The sequence below is a fragment of the Ictalurus punctatus genome, chromosome 18, assembly GCF_001660625.3.
Source record: "Ictalurus punctatus breed USDA103 chromosome 18, Coco_2.0, whole genome shotgun sequence".
Lineage (NCBI taxonomy): Eukaryota > Metazoa > Chordata > Actinopteri > Siluriformes > Ictaluridae > Ictalurus > Ictalurus punctatus.
The window spans coordinates 11,076,020-11,094,578 of record NC_030433.2 but is presented as its reverse complement, the minus strand read 5'-3'; the positions used below and the strand labels follow the sequence as shown (position 1 = coordinate 11,094,578).

Below are 18,559 nucleotides of genomic sequence, written 5' to 3'. Positions count from 1 at the left end.
CCCGCCTTGTGCCCGATGCTCCCTGGGATAGGCTCCAGGTTCCCTGTGACCCTGAAGAAAGGATAAGCGGTATAGAAGATGGATGGATGATTACAGTTACTGATGTCAATAAAATTACATTAGTTGCATTACAAATTTATAGTTAAGAAAACAATATTAAGTAAAATTCATTTTTAAAAGAAATCACATTTTGAGATTTTTTCTTTAGCTCTGAACAATTCTCCACTAGGAGCAGTTTGTCACTATGTAACTGAACGTCAGTAAAAGAAGACCACCTGTAATTTTATATCTTCAGTGAACGGAAGCGAGACCAATCACACAAAATACGTGGAAACACTCATGTCTTATTGGCTGACAGTCTCAATTCTGCCAAACGCTAGCTCACAGTCAATGTGAGGAAAAATGGATATATGCAGATTTTTTTTAACCAGTAAATGGGAAACTGAAACATAACATGATGCCTAGTGCTAACATGATGCCTCTGATGCCTAGCAGGAAAACAGGATGTGTAAATGTCTATTTGACTTCCAGTTTATGTGAACATGATATGAGCAGAGCATAAGGAAAGATAATGTACTTTGAAACCTATACAGTGATAGCTTAGCTGTGCCTCCCCTTGGCTTTATGTTTTATCAGTCTGGTAGTCCTACAAACAGTGACTACACCCAAGGCAAGTTTTATGATAAGTCCAACTTTTTCTGATTACGTCATACATTGACGCGCAATAAAATTACTGAAAGAACTATGAGTATCATTTTGTAATGTATTTTTGTAGGTTTGATAAGTTTTGAAAGTAACGTGAAAGTAAAATAATTAGTAATCTGATTACATTTTACATGCAGTAATCAGATTACAATATTAAAATAGTAATTAGTAATCTGTAGTGACCACTTACATTATTATTTTATTTTGCAATTTACCCAACACTGCTCGCCAGAGCTTGAAAGAGAATACATAAATCTATCAAATATCCTATATAAAAATATTTACACTTGATTGTATATATAAAATAATTGAAGCGTGATGAAGCATTTTTAGTACAAGTTTACAGGGAAGTGCTACAGTTGCTGAGATGAGTATGTACTATTGTTGAGTGCAAACCGTTGCATACTGCAGGACAAAATGAAGAAATGAAAAATCATATAAAAATTATTTTACCCTACAGGATACTTACACTTTTTACTTTTTACTTTCAGCTTCTTAGAACCATTTTTAGTTGAATTAAATTAGGAAATTAATAATATATAGCTACATTTCTTCTTTATTGTGAAGGATGAAAGTATGTCAATTCAAGTGAGTGTGTTCTCTTTTCTGATAGTGTAAGCAATATTTAAGACTCTACTGAGCACTATAGCACTAGCCAAGGATAGACATCTTATCTATCTTTTATTTTATCCCTTGCATGCTCTACTACTCAGCACTTAGTACTCACTTTTTGTATTTCACATGTTCACCTTTTGAGCTGAACACCTTTCACCTTTCTGTGAGCTTGCAGCTTGTGAGTTACACATATTATTTACCGTGCACTTTTGACATGCACTTTCAATAAGTACAGAGCAAAGTGCTCATAGAGAAGGAAGAGTATTAATACAATAACACACACTTAAAGCAGCAGCACATTTTTTATATTAAAATAATTAAAATTAGGCTTAATCAGCTTCATCTATCAGACATTTCACAAGTTTAGTGTAAATGTTTTTATGCCAAACCTACATAAAATTCCCATCAGATTTACACTGATATTCTTCATTCTTGAACCCCCAACCTTCTGATCAGTAACCCAGAGCCTTAACCGTTGAGCAACCACTGGCCACTGTGAAAGAGGTAATGTTGTTAATTTCCTTAATTTTCTTAATTCTAATGACTACGAAAAGACTGATTTTCACATTAAAATAAATACACGATCACTGCATATAAATTTGCAGTAATTGAATACCAGTTATACAATTTGAATATGATCAGTTGAGGTTCACATTAATGAGTCTCCTTAAATTTACACAAACTAGATTTCTTGTAGGATACAAATATTCTTTCCAACCTAACTTATTATTATTATTTTTATATAATTCCTACATTTCTTTTGTAAATGCTGCAGTGAAGGAGGAAGAGTCCTACAAAACATCAAGCCAGTCAACCATATGCTTTTGAACTGCTACTCATGCTGCATCACAGGGCAGAGTAACACACATGTAGGAAAGCGTTATTTGCCCTCTTCTGCATACACAAGCTCACACACACCCACGATTGGTTAGTGCTGCTGTGACTGACAGGAGGAGGGTTTAAGGAGGGTTTCTTATTGTAAGATATAGAGTGTAGAAATACAGAGTGTAAAGTTATATATTCAAATTATGTCAGACTCAGTAGTTAATGATTAAATATAAATTTTACTAACTGGACAGACAATTGCATACTTCCCTAATGTACTGAAAATTGAACAGGCACCCAGTGCATAATATGAGTGCCTAAAGCATAAAAGCAATACTTCACACACTGTAGAACATTATACAAGTTTGTACTTCTTCTATAAGTTATTCATGACTGGTCAATGAAACACTGTCACTGTGGTTTATTAATATGTAGGCTAAGTAGTTCACAGTCTAATCGCTTAACAATGAAAAAAAAGATATTCCAGCAATAAAACCCTATTGTTGTGAGTGGCTTCACAGCGAAATAAACATTTTAGTTCTAACATCATCCAGACACTAGGGTTTTGGATTTGTTAAGTATGCATATTTATACATATTTGATTAGATGAAGCCACATTTACACAAATAAATGTAAATTTTTGAAAAATGTTCCAGCAATCAACTGGCAGTGATGAAGTGTGATATCTATTGTTTTAAAAAAACAAAACCCTATTTATCTGTAATGCCATGTAAATGCAAATTGTTCATTCATTCATTCATCTGCAGTTATTGCTTTATTATGGTCAGACTGGTCAATGGATCACGAGCCTATCCTGGGAACAGTGTGGGTGAGGCAGGAATACATTTCATCACAAGTCACCATGCATGCACAAATTCACACACTCATTCATGCATAACATGATTCTAGATATTTCTAGCTCCGTCTAGATTCGGGTCACTGTAAAAATCATGTTATCAACGTATCAACGGATACGTACCTTAATGTGCAGGTGTATGAGTGTTCCTAATAAAGTGGATGGTGAGTGTATGGCTGAATTCCATACTGAAATTGCTAATACGGATGCTTCCTCGGGTTCACTGTAAGAACTTAATAGAACTGATATCAAAGAATATTACCTACAAACACATACAGACTGATTACAAGCAACTGATAGAGACCTGATCACAAAATGGAGGTTGTTTCTGTCTAGGGATCATGCATAATTTACAAAGATTTCATAAGATCTTATTTAACTTTCTCTCTGAGCCTCTTTGGACCCTTCTTGAATTATCCATTTAAATAACTCAATATGTTGTTGTATAATAAATAATAGAATATCTGTAATGTGTAAATATTTCCTGTGAATTTAAGAGTAAAATCACTGTAGAAGAATCTATGCAGAGGAAGTAAGGGAATACTGTATGTCACAGTAGTCAGTCTTATCTGAGATTACACAGGTCGCTTGAATATTTTAGCACTAATTAAAGTGCACACCAAACTTAAAGTGATAATGTGCAAAGGTGTTATATGCATAGCAAAAATCCAGTGTACTACAAATAAACTGTTTCAGAGCTCCCTTGTTAATGTGTTAGAAGATTTCAAACCGAGCAGCACAATAGTAACAGCATGAATAAGCTTGAGTTGTGTTATGTTATTGTTCCTTCCCATAATTTTGTTCCCCCATTTTCCTCAAGAGCAAAGCAATATCAGACACAATAAACTCTTTGCGATTTCTCAATAACATTACAAGTTGCATTAAACATAAAACAAATGAATAAAACATAAGGTGTGTTCTTGTCAGGTAGTTGGGGAGACAGATGCAAGTGCAGGTTTTTTATTTTATAACAGGCAAACAAAGTTAACAAAACAAGATAAAATAAAAAACAAGATTCATAAAACAAACTAAACAAAAACTTGGAGGACAGGGCATGCAGCAGACAACAGTAGCTTAGCAATGAAACAAAGAAATCTCAGAAGGTGCATCTCACTCAGCTCCCAAGGTCAGTAGTCAGGGCACTGATCAAGAAATTTTAAGGGCTGTCTCAATCGCTAAATCCTTTCAGTGTACTGGAACTATCGCGCCCTAAAAAAATCCCACAATGCACCACAAAAACCAGGGAGCATCGATGCCTACTATGTTCCCTTACTGGAAATGACGTCATATTATCCGAAGCCTCTCAGCTCGAAAAACAATGGTGGACATACTCTCAGCCAACGTTTGTTTACAAATGTAAATAGCTTGTTATCGTTGTTGTAGCTCTCAAATGATTACTTACGTTATCGATTTTTAACTTTATTTGACGTTCTATACACGGTTTGTTTGAGTCTAACAACTTTTACGTGTTTCATTTTTTTTGTTTGTTTTAAATCCACTAGCTAGCCTATGCTCGTATTGAAGTACCATGACAGAAACTGTGATTAAGCAAACACATTTATATGATATATAATGTCAGAAAGATATCGGTCCTGCCTGATGTTGATAAATGCCAGTGTTGAAGTTTTACAAGCGGTGTATATGGTCATGTGGCTGGAAATTGAGTCATCAGACAGTGCGTTTACATGGTGTCATGATGCGTAGTGAGCCAGGGTCCTTACCAGTGCCCGAACCCGTGTACACGATATACTGATTCACGACCTAGGGAGCTGACTGAGACGCACCCAGAGGCAGGAAGCAAGGGGAAACACAAAACACGTAGTGTAATCAGAAGGAAAATAGCATGGGACATGGTCATGAGATCTGGCTGTAGTCTGTGCGGCTGATGGGAAATGAAGTCCAAGGTGGCCATGTTGTGAGGTTCTGATGACAACGCTTTAATTAAAAACTTGACATGAATTATGTCTTTCCCACTGTCTCACTCTTACTCATTATGTCACTCCTAACCCACTTTTCATCTTCATTCATTAGCACAAACAAAAACACACATACAAACCCCACCTCACTTGATGCATCTTGCTAAAACATTCTCTCAGACTAAGACTCAGTCACAACTCACACAGGTGGCTCCATCACTGTTTTTGATTTGAGTGTGCGTGGAAAACCAGTGATAAAAACCAAATGCACTGAGATGATAAGGATGAAAATAGATCCTTCATCTGATCTAATACTCTGCAATTTAGTGAGTGATTATCTTGTATTTGGCTCCATGATATTGGCCAATATTGGTGTTTTCATGCAGGTTTATGGGCAGATTTGTTCTCTGACATCTTTAAAATAACGATGATGGTATTATGTGCAATTTGTACCCATTAAAACATATAAAAAAAACATAATAATACCACTAAAACCAGTAACCTTGAGTCAACTGTGCTTACAAACTATTGACAAAAAAACAGAACATTAATTATTTTATTATTATTCATGTCTTCAGTAACCACTCGATCCTGGGCAGGGTCGTAGTGCATTCGTAGCCTGTCTGTGGAACACTGGGTGTGAGGCAAATACACCCTGGATGGGACGCTCTCTCGAGCACATATTCACACCTACAAACAATTGTTGTGTGCACAACGTTTTGGGGAGGTGGAGGGAAACCAGAGAACCCCCAGAAAACCTTCATGGACATCAGGAGAACATGCAAAAGTCAGCGCTGACAGTAACCTGAGCTTAGGATCGAACCAAGGACAATGGAGTTGTGAGGCAGCAACTTGAACTGTTGCCCCTAAACCATGAATTATTTAAATACGTATATACGTGTGTGTGTGTGTATATGTGTGTGTGTGTGTGTACATTAATCAAATAAAAGTGATGTTTTTTTCAAATTACATACTCCGCAACCTATCGATTTAAATGTAGTACAGACCAACGAGACTAGTTTGGAGCAATTTGAAAATTTGTGGGATGACATGTCCCTGTAGAAAATGTCACTCGGTTAATCACTCAGATAATTTAAAAAAGATATTATTTAAAAAAAATCCAACTTAACATAGGAATGTGGGTGTATAGACTGTCATCACAGGAAGTTGAAAGGTTAATACACTGTACTGTATAATAGTATAATTATGCCCTTGGTCACAGATGATATCTGGAATGATCAGAGCCTGACGCTGGACTCAGACCTGCCTCCAGGATGGCGCACTATACGGGACAGCACCGGTACCTACTACTGGCATGTTCCTTCAGGCACCACACAGTGGCAGCACCCTTCATACAGCACAGAGGACGAACAGAGCATCAGCAACGGACTCCCAGCTAACCAGCTCAAGGTCAGTGTTCTTTCTGAGGTCACACTGTTACAATCCACACTATGTGCATGTTTCTGTGACTGTAAAGATGCGACACTGATGAGGTCAATCTAGATCAATTACATATCTAACTCTATACACCCCATCATCAAATGCACATTTCCATTTATGTGTATGTGTTAAACTGACATTTGTTCTGTCTTTTCTGTCAGAGCACTGCAGCAGATGGGCGGTGTGAGTCTAGAGGGAGGCTAACAGAAAGCACTATGCATTCCCTCAGTGATGGGTAAGTTCTCTCTTTCTAGATTATTAGCAAAGCCACTGTACACACAGCAAACATGTAAGATATGGGTGTAGAGATACACAACATTCTAATTAGATAAGATGATTAGGATTAAGATGATACCGTGATACAGCAGTGTCTTGATACAACACATTTTTGATACAGCATTTGCACAAAATGCTGTATCTGTCCTAGATTTCCATTTTCAAGTACAATGATTGAAAATTAATAATAAAACAGTGGTTGTGTGATCCTTTAAGACTCTTAGCAGCATGTAACGAAAAGTAAAAGCTGTGCATTAGGATGTACAGTTGCGATAAAAATTATTCAACCCCCATTGCAAATCAGGTTTATTGTCAAAATTTACAGACTTTCAGCTGTTTGTAATGAACAAATCAAACAAAAGCAGTTGAAATAGTTCAACACAACGAATGCTTCAAGTGGTTTCCCCAAATTCAACTGAAAATGCAACATATAATGATTTCTCCAGTTTCAAAATTATAGAATCCCTCACAACAGCACAAATATGCAAAGCAGGTGTTGTCTCAAGCACACTTGATGCAACTAATCTAGGGGCAGAAAATATATGAAATACCTAGATGGGGAAGAAAAAGGAAGCAATCAACGGCTGCAACCAGATTTCTGAGAAGGCAGGTTGTGAAAAACCCTTGAGTGACCTCGAGGTTTCAGTGAGCACAATAAGGCACGTACTAAACGTAGAAGGTTTCCATGCCAGAACTCCAAGACATACACCACTAATGACCCAAAAGCACAATAAAAGTCAGCTCAAAATCATACAAATAAATTTTGACAATAAACCTGATTTGCAATGGAAGTTGAATAATTTTGATTGCAACTGTATAAAATCAATTATGGCTAAATTAAACATTAGCTTTCTGGTGTACAGGGTTGCCAGGTCTCAGCAAAATTCCCACCCTAACTACATCTCAAAAACTGCACAAAACCACTTGAAATTATCCCAAAAGATTCAGGCATTGGGCATAGGAAACATTGTTCTTTTTGGGTGGGAAACAAGTTCAGAAATGAAGACATTGGACTGATCAAATCTCAGTACAGCCATGCTGCCACTGCTGGGCCCTTGAGCAAGGCCCTTAACTGCTCTGTTGTTTAAATGCGATATAGTCACTCTGAACAAGGGATTCTGCCAAATGCTGTAAATGTAAACTAGCCCAATTTGGCATAATAACTCTGGTATGACTGAAGTGGGGTATATGCTTTATTTCCCATTCTGTTGTTAGCTCGTTGTGCTGTCAAAGTCACGCAAGAATAGCCTACTTTATTATTCAATCTGCTGAATGTATTGTGCGATACACAGACATATAGAATCGAGAGCTTTGTATCGAATGAGATGATCAGATATGCCATATCGTTACACCTCTATATAAGACTACTGGTTCTTTTCAACATGCAGTCCCTTGAGATTTACAATTATGTGTAATTCTAGTGAAATTGCAGGGTGTACACATTTTGTAATTGTCCTTTCGAATGTTCAGCTTTTGTGTTTACCTTGTGTTTCACTACCTTGCTGTAATAAAGCCACTGACAGTAAAGCCAACTTGTATGCCCAAGAGAGAGAGAGAGGAGAGAAAACACCTGGTGCTCCAGTCAGCAGATGTCCTCTCAAATGGCTAGTAACAGTGCCAGAACAAGAATCACATTTTATTCTGACAACCGTGTGTGTGTGTGTGTGTGTGTGTGTGTGTGTGTGTGAGAGAGAGAGAGAGAGTGAGAGAGAGAGAGAAAGAAAGAAAGAGAAAGACAATAAGCCAGAAAAACAATCAACTCTTTTGTTAATGGCTCCAAATGAAACACATTGATTAGGTCATTAGGGTTCATTATATAGAATAAATTATCCACCTTTATAAACACATTATTCTCCATTATACCACAGTGCAGTTGTGTTCTCAAATCAGAAGGTGTGCATTTATTTCTTTAACAGCAGCTCAGACAGTAGTTCTGGCTGTGACCTAAATGATAGGATTGCATTAATATGCTCATTCTAATAGGTTAATTTCATTCTAGTAGTAACAGCTCATACACAGGGACTCGTATGGAGGATTCTACACATAATCTAAGGCTAAGAATAAACAGATTTTTTGAAAAATAGACACATGTAATTGTTGATGTGGTTAAGATTTCTATTAGGATATGTTTATGTAACATTTATGGAAGTCTTCAGGACAGAACAGATTGTACTTAGTAGTATGACAAGCTGTGTGAGGGTTTTTTTTGTCTCAGGAACTTCAAGAGATATAATACAGTAGATGCTGGTGAGCAAATGTCTGTCTATAGCTACTGTAATATAAGTGATAATAGAAGCTAACAATAAAATGTAACAATAAACAGCTATTTTGTTATCGTTATGTTGGTCAATCTTGTGCTATAAGTGTAATAATATTTTTTTGCAGTTCATGCTGCTATACGAAAATAATCCACTTCTAGGTGGACAAAGGTTAAGCATGTGGATTATTTTTGTATAACAGCACTGTCTATTCTGCGAATTCTCTTAATCTCTGAAGGACTCTCTGGGTATAATATATACATTGCACATTTTTAGGAAACTGGAAACTACTCAGTGTGAGGATCTCATCTCCTAAACCATGGAATGGGCGTTGACTAGAACATATTATAACATATTGACTAGACGTTACTAAATTTTCATAGTGCCCTGATGTCTTCCATTCATCTCTCTCCATATTCAGATTATATTATAAGCTCTTATGAGGTCTGGTTTAGGGATGTCACGAGAACCGATACTTCGGTACCAAGTTGGTACTAACATTCTTAAAATGTGACGGTACTTGTTTTTCTGCAGTACTGTGGGTACCGTTTGTAATAAAAGTTCCGGGGTTGCAATTCTTCCGGACCTGATGGGGGCAGCAAATACGCGCAAGTGTTTTAGTCGGTCCACAAGTGGTGAAGAAGAAGAACGCCTACAAGCACACCGGAAAAACTACAGAAGATTAGCTTAGCTTAACAAGTTTAGTTCCACCCCTACTCGTTGAGAGGAAAAGAGAGGAAAGCTTGTATCGGTTTCCGGTGTGCAACCCATGCTATAGTTCATTTCAAACAAAGCAAGGAAACACCTGGAATTTGGCAAAGCACCTGAAAGACGTTCCCTATATTATGTTTGTTTGAGGCACCTGGAATTGTGGCTGTGAAACCAGCTAACGTTATGCTCCATGTAATGTTTGTGATAGACAGTTATTTGTTAACGACGCTAACACATTGCAGTGTTATAAACTACCTCCTATTGGGCCACCATGCATCGCCATTCAGCCCGTGTCCTGTCAGCTAAATGTAGCCTAATGTGACTAATAATTATTCAAATGTTAATGCTTTTAATAAATCGTTTTGGCCTGCCACCATATCAGTGAATTTAAACTAATGCTTGCATTCAGAGTATAAGGTGTGTGTGTGTGTGTGTGTGTGGGTGTGCGTGTGCATGTTTAGGAGTGCACCTCCACTCATTTTCGGACAGTGTTTGATAACTAAAATACCGCCCCCTCTTGCTCTCTCTCTCTCTCTCTCTCTCTCTCTCTCTCTCTCTCTCTCTCTCTCTCTCTCCCTCTCTCCCTCTTTGCCAGTATCAGCCAGAGGAGGTTGTCCCCCAGGAGAGTTTTTTTATTTTATTTTTATAGCATACCGTGGAATCGACTTTGGTATTGAGTATCGTGTACTTTTGGTGGTATTGGTACCGACTACTAGATTTTTGGTATCATGACATCCCTGTTCTGGTTTAGTGCATATGTTTGCTAAATGCTTGAAGACAGAAGGAATGAAATGGATTGGATAATGATCATTGACAGTGAGCCGATTAAGGCTCCAATAATTAATAAATGCTCATGACCCCTGCCTAGATATCACGTTTTACTACATTAAAGTCTATTGTTAATGCTTTTTTCCCCTTTCCATTAGAATGTCCTGGCAGGAAGAATACTTCTGTGTGAACATGGACCCAGATTCCAAGGTACCATTCCAATGCTGTATTAACACGCAAATGAATGTTAATGAAGTCCTGAGATGAAAAGCAATGTTCATAATACAGAAAAGAAGGTGAAATTGAGGGCAGAACCCAGATCAGCTTTTGTTGCCTCACTGGATATGCTGTTGATGTGTATGAAATGTGTATTTGTGTGTACTGACCTCTATAAAGATGAGACGAGCATTACTGGGTGGCATTGTTCCATTAAGTGTGTGTAAGAGGATGCACGTCACCACAAAGACAAATACAAATAGGTTCAATAAATACTCATATCTCATAAATTGTTGGGAAAAAATGCATTCATCAAGGTGACACAGGTTTTACTTGTTAAAATGCATTGAAATACACAAGATAATAAATTATATATAAGTTGAATGCAAAGATTTGCATACCCTTAGAACATAATAATAAAGATCCCCCTCCTACATTCCTCCCCTAATCTTCCTGATTATACAGTATGTTAATCATATGCCTTCTTCAAGAATACCACTGCAAAATATAATTTCAAACAGTTTTTCTAATGGTTTTGCCTTATGCTTTGGATTTTCGCATTTTGATCACCAGCCAGTATCCCCTATTATACGTCACCTATCAAAAGTGGGAGAAGGCCTGCTCATACTTACGCAAAACACCTGAAGCCAGCCATCTTTTTTTAACTGCCACTCATGATTTTTCACAAGGCAGTGTAACATACTCAGATGAAAGCTCTATCTGCCCTCTTCCATATACATAAGCTTACAGACACTTAATTTTGTCTACTGTCACTGTGGTTGACAGTGGAGAGAGAGTATTCCCCTCCCACCCAGAGAGCACAACCAGTTTTGCTTCCTTGGCTCCCGGCTACAGATGGCTGGTGTATCATCAGGATTTGAACTCACGGTTATTGTCATGATTCTACTGCACCACTTTGAAGCCTGGATTGTAATCTTGTTCCAGGATACACCCACATTTCATTATTAGGTTCTGGGAAAGACATTCTTGTAGATAAGTTTCAAAATTCATATTCATTTTTCTTTAAGCTTTTGCTTTGAACTTTACATATTTTGAAGGTGTCCAAGTTAATGACAAGAATTTTCAGATTCTCTAGATCTTCTTGTGTGCTTTCAAAAGAGACTATATGACTAAATGTTTGTGGACAGCCGGTCATCACACCCATATGTGATTTCTTTCCAAATTGTTGCCACAACGTTGGAAGCACACAGTTGTATAGGATGCCTTTGTTTGCTGAATTACAATTCTCCCTCAATGGAACTAAAGAGGCCCAAACCTGTTCCAGCATGACAATGCCCCTGTGCACAAAGTGAGCTCTATGAAGACATGGTTTGCCAAAGTTGGAGTGGAAAAACTTGAGTGTCCTGCACAGAGCCCTGACCCCAACCCCACTGAACACCTTTGGGATGAACTGGAATGCCAAGGTCTGCACCCCAGACCTTCTTGTCTGACACCAGTGACTGACTTCATTAATGCTCTTGTGGCTGAATAAATACAAATCCACACAGCCACGCTCCAAAATCTAGTGGAAAGATTTAAAATCTATATATATGAGGTTATATATGTCTGTAAAGCTGCTTTGGGATAATATCCATTCTTAAAAGCTCTATACAAATAAAACTGAGTTGAATTGAATTGGAAGCCTTCCCAGAAGAGTGGAAGTTATTATAATAGCAAAGGGTAGCTTGAATGGGACGTTCAACAAGAACATATCGGTGTCATGGTCAGATGTCCACATACTTTTGGCAGTAAATACAGTGTCCCCAGTTGACTGCATGATGTTTTAAGAGGTGCATGTGTGTTGCAGTGTTTTGCGGTACGCTCGCTGGGATGGGTGGAGATTCCCGAGGAGGAACTGGCTCCAGGGAAGAGCAGCCTGGTGGTCAATAACTGTATCCAACAGCTCTCTCACAGTAAAGTTGAGGGCCGCGATGCTGTGGGAGCCTGGGGAGAGGTGAGCATCTCATTGTGAGCATGTAAAGGTCAAGCATGGTTTATATTAGGAGTTTAGTGTGAGCTGTAGGCTAGTGTTTTAGGTGTAGTGGCAAGACTTTGTATGTATCTATGTGAGTGTTTGTGTGTGTGTGTGTGTGTGTGTGTGTGTGTGTGTGTGTGATAAGGGTCAGGACATGATGATGGTGCTCAAAAAGGACACGCTAAGCCTTCTGGACCCCATAGACCGCAGTCTCATCCACTGCCAACCCATCATCAGCATTCGAGTGTGGGGGGTGGGCTGCAACAATGGCAGGTCAGTAATGGAAATGTCCCAACCCCTCTTTTTGCCCCTCTGTGCCACGAACTCACCTTTTTCTCATTTTACTCACTTTCGTTTCAGTCCATGTATTTGCATCAATGTCAATGTCAAAGTATCAACCCTTGCCTTTGAAAAGCTCAGAAACGGACCTGGTCATGGAGTGCTTATATAACATGATTTTATATTCAATAGCAAACTCAGGATCTTGGTCATATACATGCTTTTATTCAATATATCTCCATGGCTATGGTCAGGCTAGCTCTACAGACTTGCTGACAATATGATCAGCTGCTCATCTGGAGTTAATTTAGTACGGCTATTTCTGGTTACACTCAGCAGGGCTTCCGGGAAAAACCAAGCCCCATAGCCTGAATTATATTTATCATCCGGACTTAACCTGCTCTTATTTTTTTCCCTGCCCGGACAAAAAATGTTTGTATTCCTATGAAGTAGATATTTTTAGGATTATTAGCAATTCATGAAGGCCCAGAATCCATATAATTGTTCATAATAAGTCAAGTATTTACATATCTAACTTAAAACAATTGTGGCATTTTTAAAGCATTCTTAACAATGACCTGTCTTTCTTTTCTTTTCTTTTCTTTAAAAAAAAAAAAAAAACGGCACTCGGGAATACAGAGACAGGTAATCACTGCACCTTTTTTCTTTTTTTAACCAGATTCAGAACTTCAGCATTTATGTTGTATTTCTCTAATTCTCTCTAATAATTCTCTAATTTCTTGCCTTCTCTCATCTATGTTTGCTTGTTCATGTTTCAAGTGGATAGAAGAATTGGAGAGAACTCTCTTTTCTATGAATGAAGCAAATTGAACTTTTGTCCTTTTAATTAAATATAAATTTAGAAACACTTTATGCTCCACAAACCATCAAACTCATGTAACTGGGTATTGTTGGGGTACAAATGATCCTGGCCTGACAAATCAATAACAGTTCCAGCCTCTAATGTTTTGCACATGTAATTCATTATAGGCCAGGCCCACTGGGACAATGCCATCATTAATCCTGACAAATCCATGCAGATTTAATTACAAACCACTGATTAAATCCCTATAGAGCAAAACATAGGACAGGCTGATGTGTAAATTAATTGCACCAGTTTTAATACAAGGGCACAGTTTGTGGTTTTAGAGGAATGGATGGGGAATAGCTTGTTGAAAAGTGTCCTACTGATAACCCTTGTTGCGTAAGAGGTCTGATACATCCAGGTGAGTGTGAAATAGCAGGACTGTATAGGTACACTTCCACTTACTTTGTTTTTCTCCTAGGAAAAAAAAAACTTGGATTAGCTCTCAGACGGAAAAACTTCCAATTAGCAGTTTTCAATTAATCATGACTAAATAACAGCCATAGATTGATTATTGGCTTACAGTCCCCTCTGAAACTATTGGAACAGCATTTCTCCCCCCTGTAGACTGAAGGCATTTGGGTTTGAGATCAAAAGATGAATATGAGAACAGAGTTTAGAATTTCAGCTTTTATTTTGGTATTTATATTTAGATGTGTTAAATGACATAGAACAAATCAGATTTCATTTTGTATCAGACCACCCAATTTTAGATGAGCAAAAATATTGGAATAACAGGTGTTAATTGTTAACAGGTGTGTCCTGTTAGATTGACTGTTTAAACAATAAATAGCTCATCTACTGGTTTGTGTGAGCTAACCCACACAAACCATCTCTTCTGAGTCTCTTCCTCACAAACTCTCAGTCACTCATCAACAATGGACAAAATTCACCTAGGAATTATTTCTAACAATGTATGCAGCTGTGTGAAGATTATCACAGAGACCTGGCTTAACAACACCGTTCCCGATGTTGCCATCGAGCTAGCAGTTCATGCTGTTCACCGGGTCTACCGGACAACAGACTCCGGACAACAGACTCCAGTAAGAGGCGGTGGAGTGTGCATATATGTAAACAATTACTGGTGCACTGCCACAGACATCAATGGGAAACACTGCTCCCCAGTCCTTGAATATATGATGGTGAAATGCAAACCGTTTTTCATACCCAGGGAGTTTATTGCTATCATAATCATGGCTGTATACATACCGCTACAAGCTAACTCTAAGGCAGCACTGGAAAATTTACATGCTACTATTAGCAACCAGCTAATTATGCATCCAGATGGGGCAGTGATTGTGTCAGGAGACTTTAATCACGTTGAATTAAAGACAATACTGCCAAAATTTCACAAAAACTTTAACATCCAAACTAGAGAAAAGAACATGTTGGACCAAGTCTACACAAATGTTCCAGGAGCATACAAAGCCATCTCAGCGCCACATCTCAGCTCATAAGATCATGTTTCCCTGATGCTGACTCCGGCCTGTAAGCCTCTGATCTGCAGAACAAAACCACCTGTTAAGACAGTCAAGGTTTGGAGTGAGGAAGCCACCTCATGACTGCAAGACTGTTTTGAGCTCACAGACCAGCATGTATTTGCAGAAGGAGCTGATATGGAGGAATATAGTACATCAGTAATGGCCTACATTACCAAAACCATCAAAATGTTCCACAACAGAAGCCATGGCTGGACGGTAAGGTACGGTCTCTGCTTAAATAGCAGTGATGCGGCTTATAAATTAGGTGACATGCAGGCCAACAGTAATGCTAGAGGGGAACTGATGAAAAGCATCAAAGAGACGAAACACAAATACAAACAGCACATTAAAGGTCATTTTGAGAATGGCAACACCTGTAGCATGTGGATGGGAATTAAAGCCACCACTGACTACAAGGTTAGTCCCTCACAAATCAGTAATGACCCCTCTCTCCCTGATTCCCTGAATAATTTTTTTACTCGCTCTGATGACCAATGCAACAGAGTTGGAGCCCATGCTTTACCAACAAAGGACAAGCACTCTCCTTACAGCGTCATCAAGTGAGAGCCACTCTCAGGAAGGTTGACATCCACAGAGCTGCAGAACATGACAAGGTCTCAGGCCGCACACTCAGAACATGTGCTGACCAGTTAGCGGGGGTGTTCACAAGCATCTTGAACCTCTCGTTGCAGCTTGTCATGGTTCGCACCTGTCTCAAGTCCACCACTATCATTCCATTGCCCAAAAGATCTGTGGGGGATTGCCTCAATGACTACCGCCCAGTTGCTTAAACCCCCATTATCATGAAGTGCTTTGAGAAACTTATTTTGTCACACATCAAAATCAGCACACAACACCTCAGAATAGGTAATCACACCACCTCCATGCTTGTTCTGAACACAGGTGTACTGCAGGGCTGTGTGCTTAGCCCAGCCCTATTCACCTTCTTCATGCTTCACTGCACCCCAATCCATTCTTCCAATTCCATAGTAAAGTTTGCTGATGACACCACCATATTGGGACTTGTATCTGATAATGAGAAAACAGCCTACATGGAGGAAGTACAACATCTAATTCACTGGTGTATGGACAATAATTTGGTACTGAACTCCACAAAACCATCACAGACTTCAGGAGATCCAGGAGGACCACCCATCTCTCTCTGCATATAAATGGAGAGGAATTGGAGAGTGTGAACAACATTAGGGTCCTTAGAGTCTACATGACCTCATATAGTCTGTCAACACCTCTCACCTGGTGAAGAAAACACAACAAAGGCTATTCTTCCTGTGAAACTCAAATATAATATGATGGCAAGCACGCAGCCCGCATACACAAAAGCTGACGCATTCCTTGCAGGACTGCCGCTCGGGTGCTGAACAGACAGCTCCGCTTCAGCAACCTAAGTGTTTTGGACAGCTTAAAAGCACATGGCTGCGGGGCGGCAGAAACACACATGGCTAGCAGCCATTGAGTGGAGCGGCAACTACTCATCATTCAGCAGACATCAGGAGAGTATAAAGGGGTTCGCACCCACTGGGGGTCCACCTGGGGGCTTGGAGCAATCTAGAGAAGCTGAAGGACAGGTTCCTGTAGCCTGGCATTGACGTGGAGGTCTGAGCACTCTGCAGAAGGAGCCCCCAGTGTCCCAAGTACCCCAAGGCAGTGCCCCTACGGAAAACCACCTACCGCAACATCACAATAGAACTCATGCCTCAGTTCAGCTGCATGGGGATCCCTAAGCATATCCTGACAGACCAAGGTACGCCTTTCATGTCAAATTTAATGATTGATCTGTGCCGGCTGTTGCAGGTAAAGAACCTGAGGACATCCGTCTACCACCTCCAGACTGACGGCCTTGTGCAGAGGTTTAACCAGACCCGTAAGCAGCTTCTGCAATGGGTGGTAGACGAAGACGGTAGAAACTGGGACCTTCTCCTGCCCTAAGTGCTTTTTGCTGTCCGAGAGGCTCCCCAAGCATCCACAGGCTTCACCCCGTTCGAGCTCCTCTTCCGACGGTGTCCTTGAGCACTGTTGAACGTGGCCCGGGAGGCTTGCCTGAGAGGAGCAGCTCTCTCGCTTCCACTCCCTGGTAGAGTATGTCCAGGAAATGCAGGAGCAGATTGATCGAGTGACATAGATCATCTGGGAGCATATGGAGGCTGCCCAACAAGAACAGCAAAGGGCCTACAACTGACCAGCGCAACACAGTGAGTTCCAGCACAACCAGGTGACCAGGTGCTCCTCCTGCTCCCGAATGCTTCCTACAAGGGCCCATACACAGTCCTTGAGAAGGTGGGCCCAGTCAACTACCGACTGCAAAAGCCCGTAAGTGTGCAGACACCCAACTGTTCCATGGTAATCGATAAAAGATGGGTTGAGCCTGCCCCAGTAGTGTCTGCCTTTGCCACTCTCCCCACAGATCACCACGAGCATACATTGATCCACTGAGGTGAGGACCTCACCCCATGCAGTGTCAAGAGCTGATAGAGCTGATGGACCAGTTTGCCGATGTCTTCGCATCCTACTCCGGTCTGATGCATCTTGTCCACCATAAGATTAAAACTACACCAGGAGTAGTGGTAAGACAGCAGCCCTATCGTGTCCCGGAGGCTCACCGTCAGGTTATTGAGGAGGAGGTCAGCCGGATGCGCCGCGATGGCATCATTGAGGAGTCCGCTAGCCCCTGGTCCAGCACCATCGTCATAGCGCCAAAGCCTGACAGCAGTGTCAAGTTTTGCAATGACTTCCGGAAGTTGAACTAGGTCTCTGACTTTGACTCTCCTCTTCCCCAAGTGAATGACTTGCTAGAGAGGCTGGGGAGAGCCCGCTTCATCTCCAGCCTTGACCTAACCAAAGGATATTGGCAAGTGGCCCTGGCTCCTGAGGCTAAACCATAGACCACCTTCAGCACCGCCAGCGGCCACTGGCCATACTGGGTTCTCCCTTTTGGCCTCCACAGAGCCAAAGATGTTCCAGCAACTGATGGACATCGTCCTAAGACCACACAGGCCATTTGCAGCCACCTACCTGGACAATGTCCTCATCTACTCCTCCTGGTAGGACCACCTCTACAGTCTGGGAGAAGTGTTAGGGAACCTCTAAAAAGCAGTGTTGACAGCTACCCTGAGGAAGTGCCATATGGGGCACAGTACCTGGGGCATTGCATCAGCCGGGGCCTCCTAAAACCTCAAGAAAAGAAGATAGAGGCAGTGAATGAGTACCCCTGACCCACATCAAAGAAACAGGTATGTGCCTTTTTGGGGTTCGTGATACACAACAGAAGATTTGTGCCTAATTTCTCCTCTCTACCCTCCCCCCCTCAGACCTCACAAAAAAGAACAGCCAGACCATATGTGGTGGACCGAGGAGA

The 18,559-nt window shown here is 40.3% G+C and overlaps 1 protein-coding gene and 1 long non-coding RNA gene across 2 annotated transcripts in view; both read left to right on the top strand.

Moving 5' to 3' along the window:
• apbb3 (amyloid beta (A4) precursor protein-binding, family B, member 3) overlaps positions 1–18,559 on the top strand; it is a 35,599-nt gene that overhangs the window by 6,495 nt on the left and 10,545 nt on the right. Inside the window, exons 2-7 of the mRNA XM_017492074.3 lie at positions 6,140–6,327; positions 6,519–6,592; positions 10,529–10,580; positions 12,394–12,540; positions 12,707–12,834; positions 13,480–13,485. Of these exons, the coding sequence (XP_017347563.1) occupies positions 6,140–6,327; positions 6,519–6,592; positions 10,529–10,580; positions 12,394–12,540; positions 12,707–12,834; positions 13,480–13,485 (595 nt within the window). The remainder of the gene's footprint in view (positions 1–6,139; positions 6,328–6,518; positions 6,593–10,528; positions 10,581–12,393; positions 12,541–12,706; positions 12,835–13,479; positions 13,486–18,559) is intronic.
• Positions 4,269–5,883, top strand: LOC128635348 (uncharacterized). The gene is made up of 2 exons (XR_008398326.1): positions 4,269–4,357; positions 5,496–5,883. It is a non-coding gene; the product is annotated as an uncharacterized LOC128635348 (long non-coding RNA).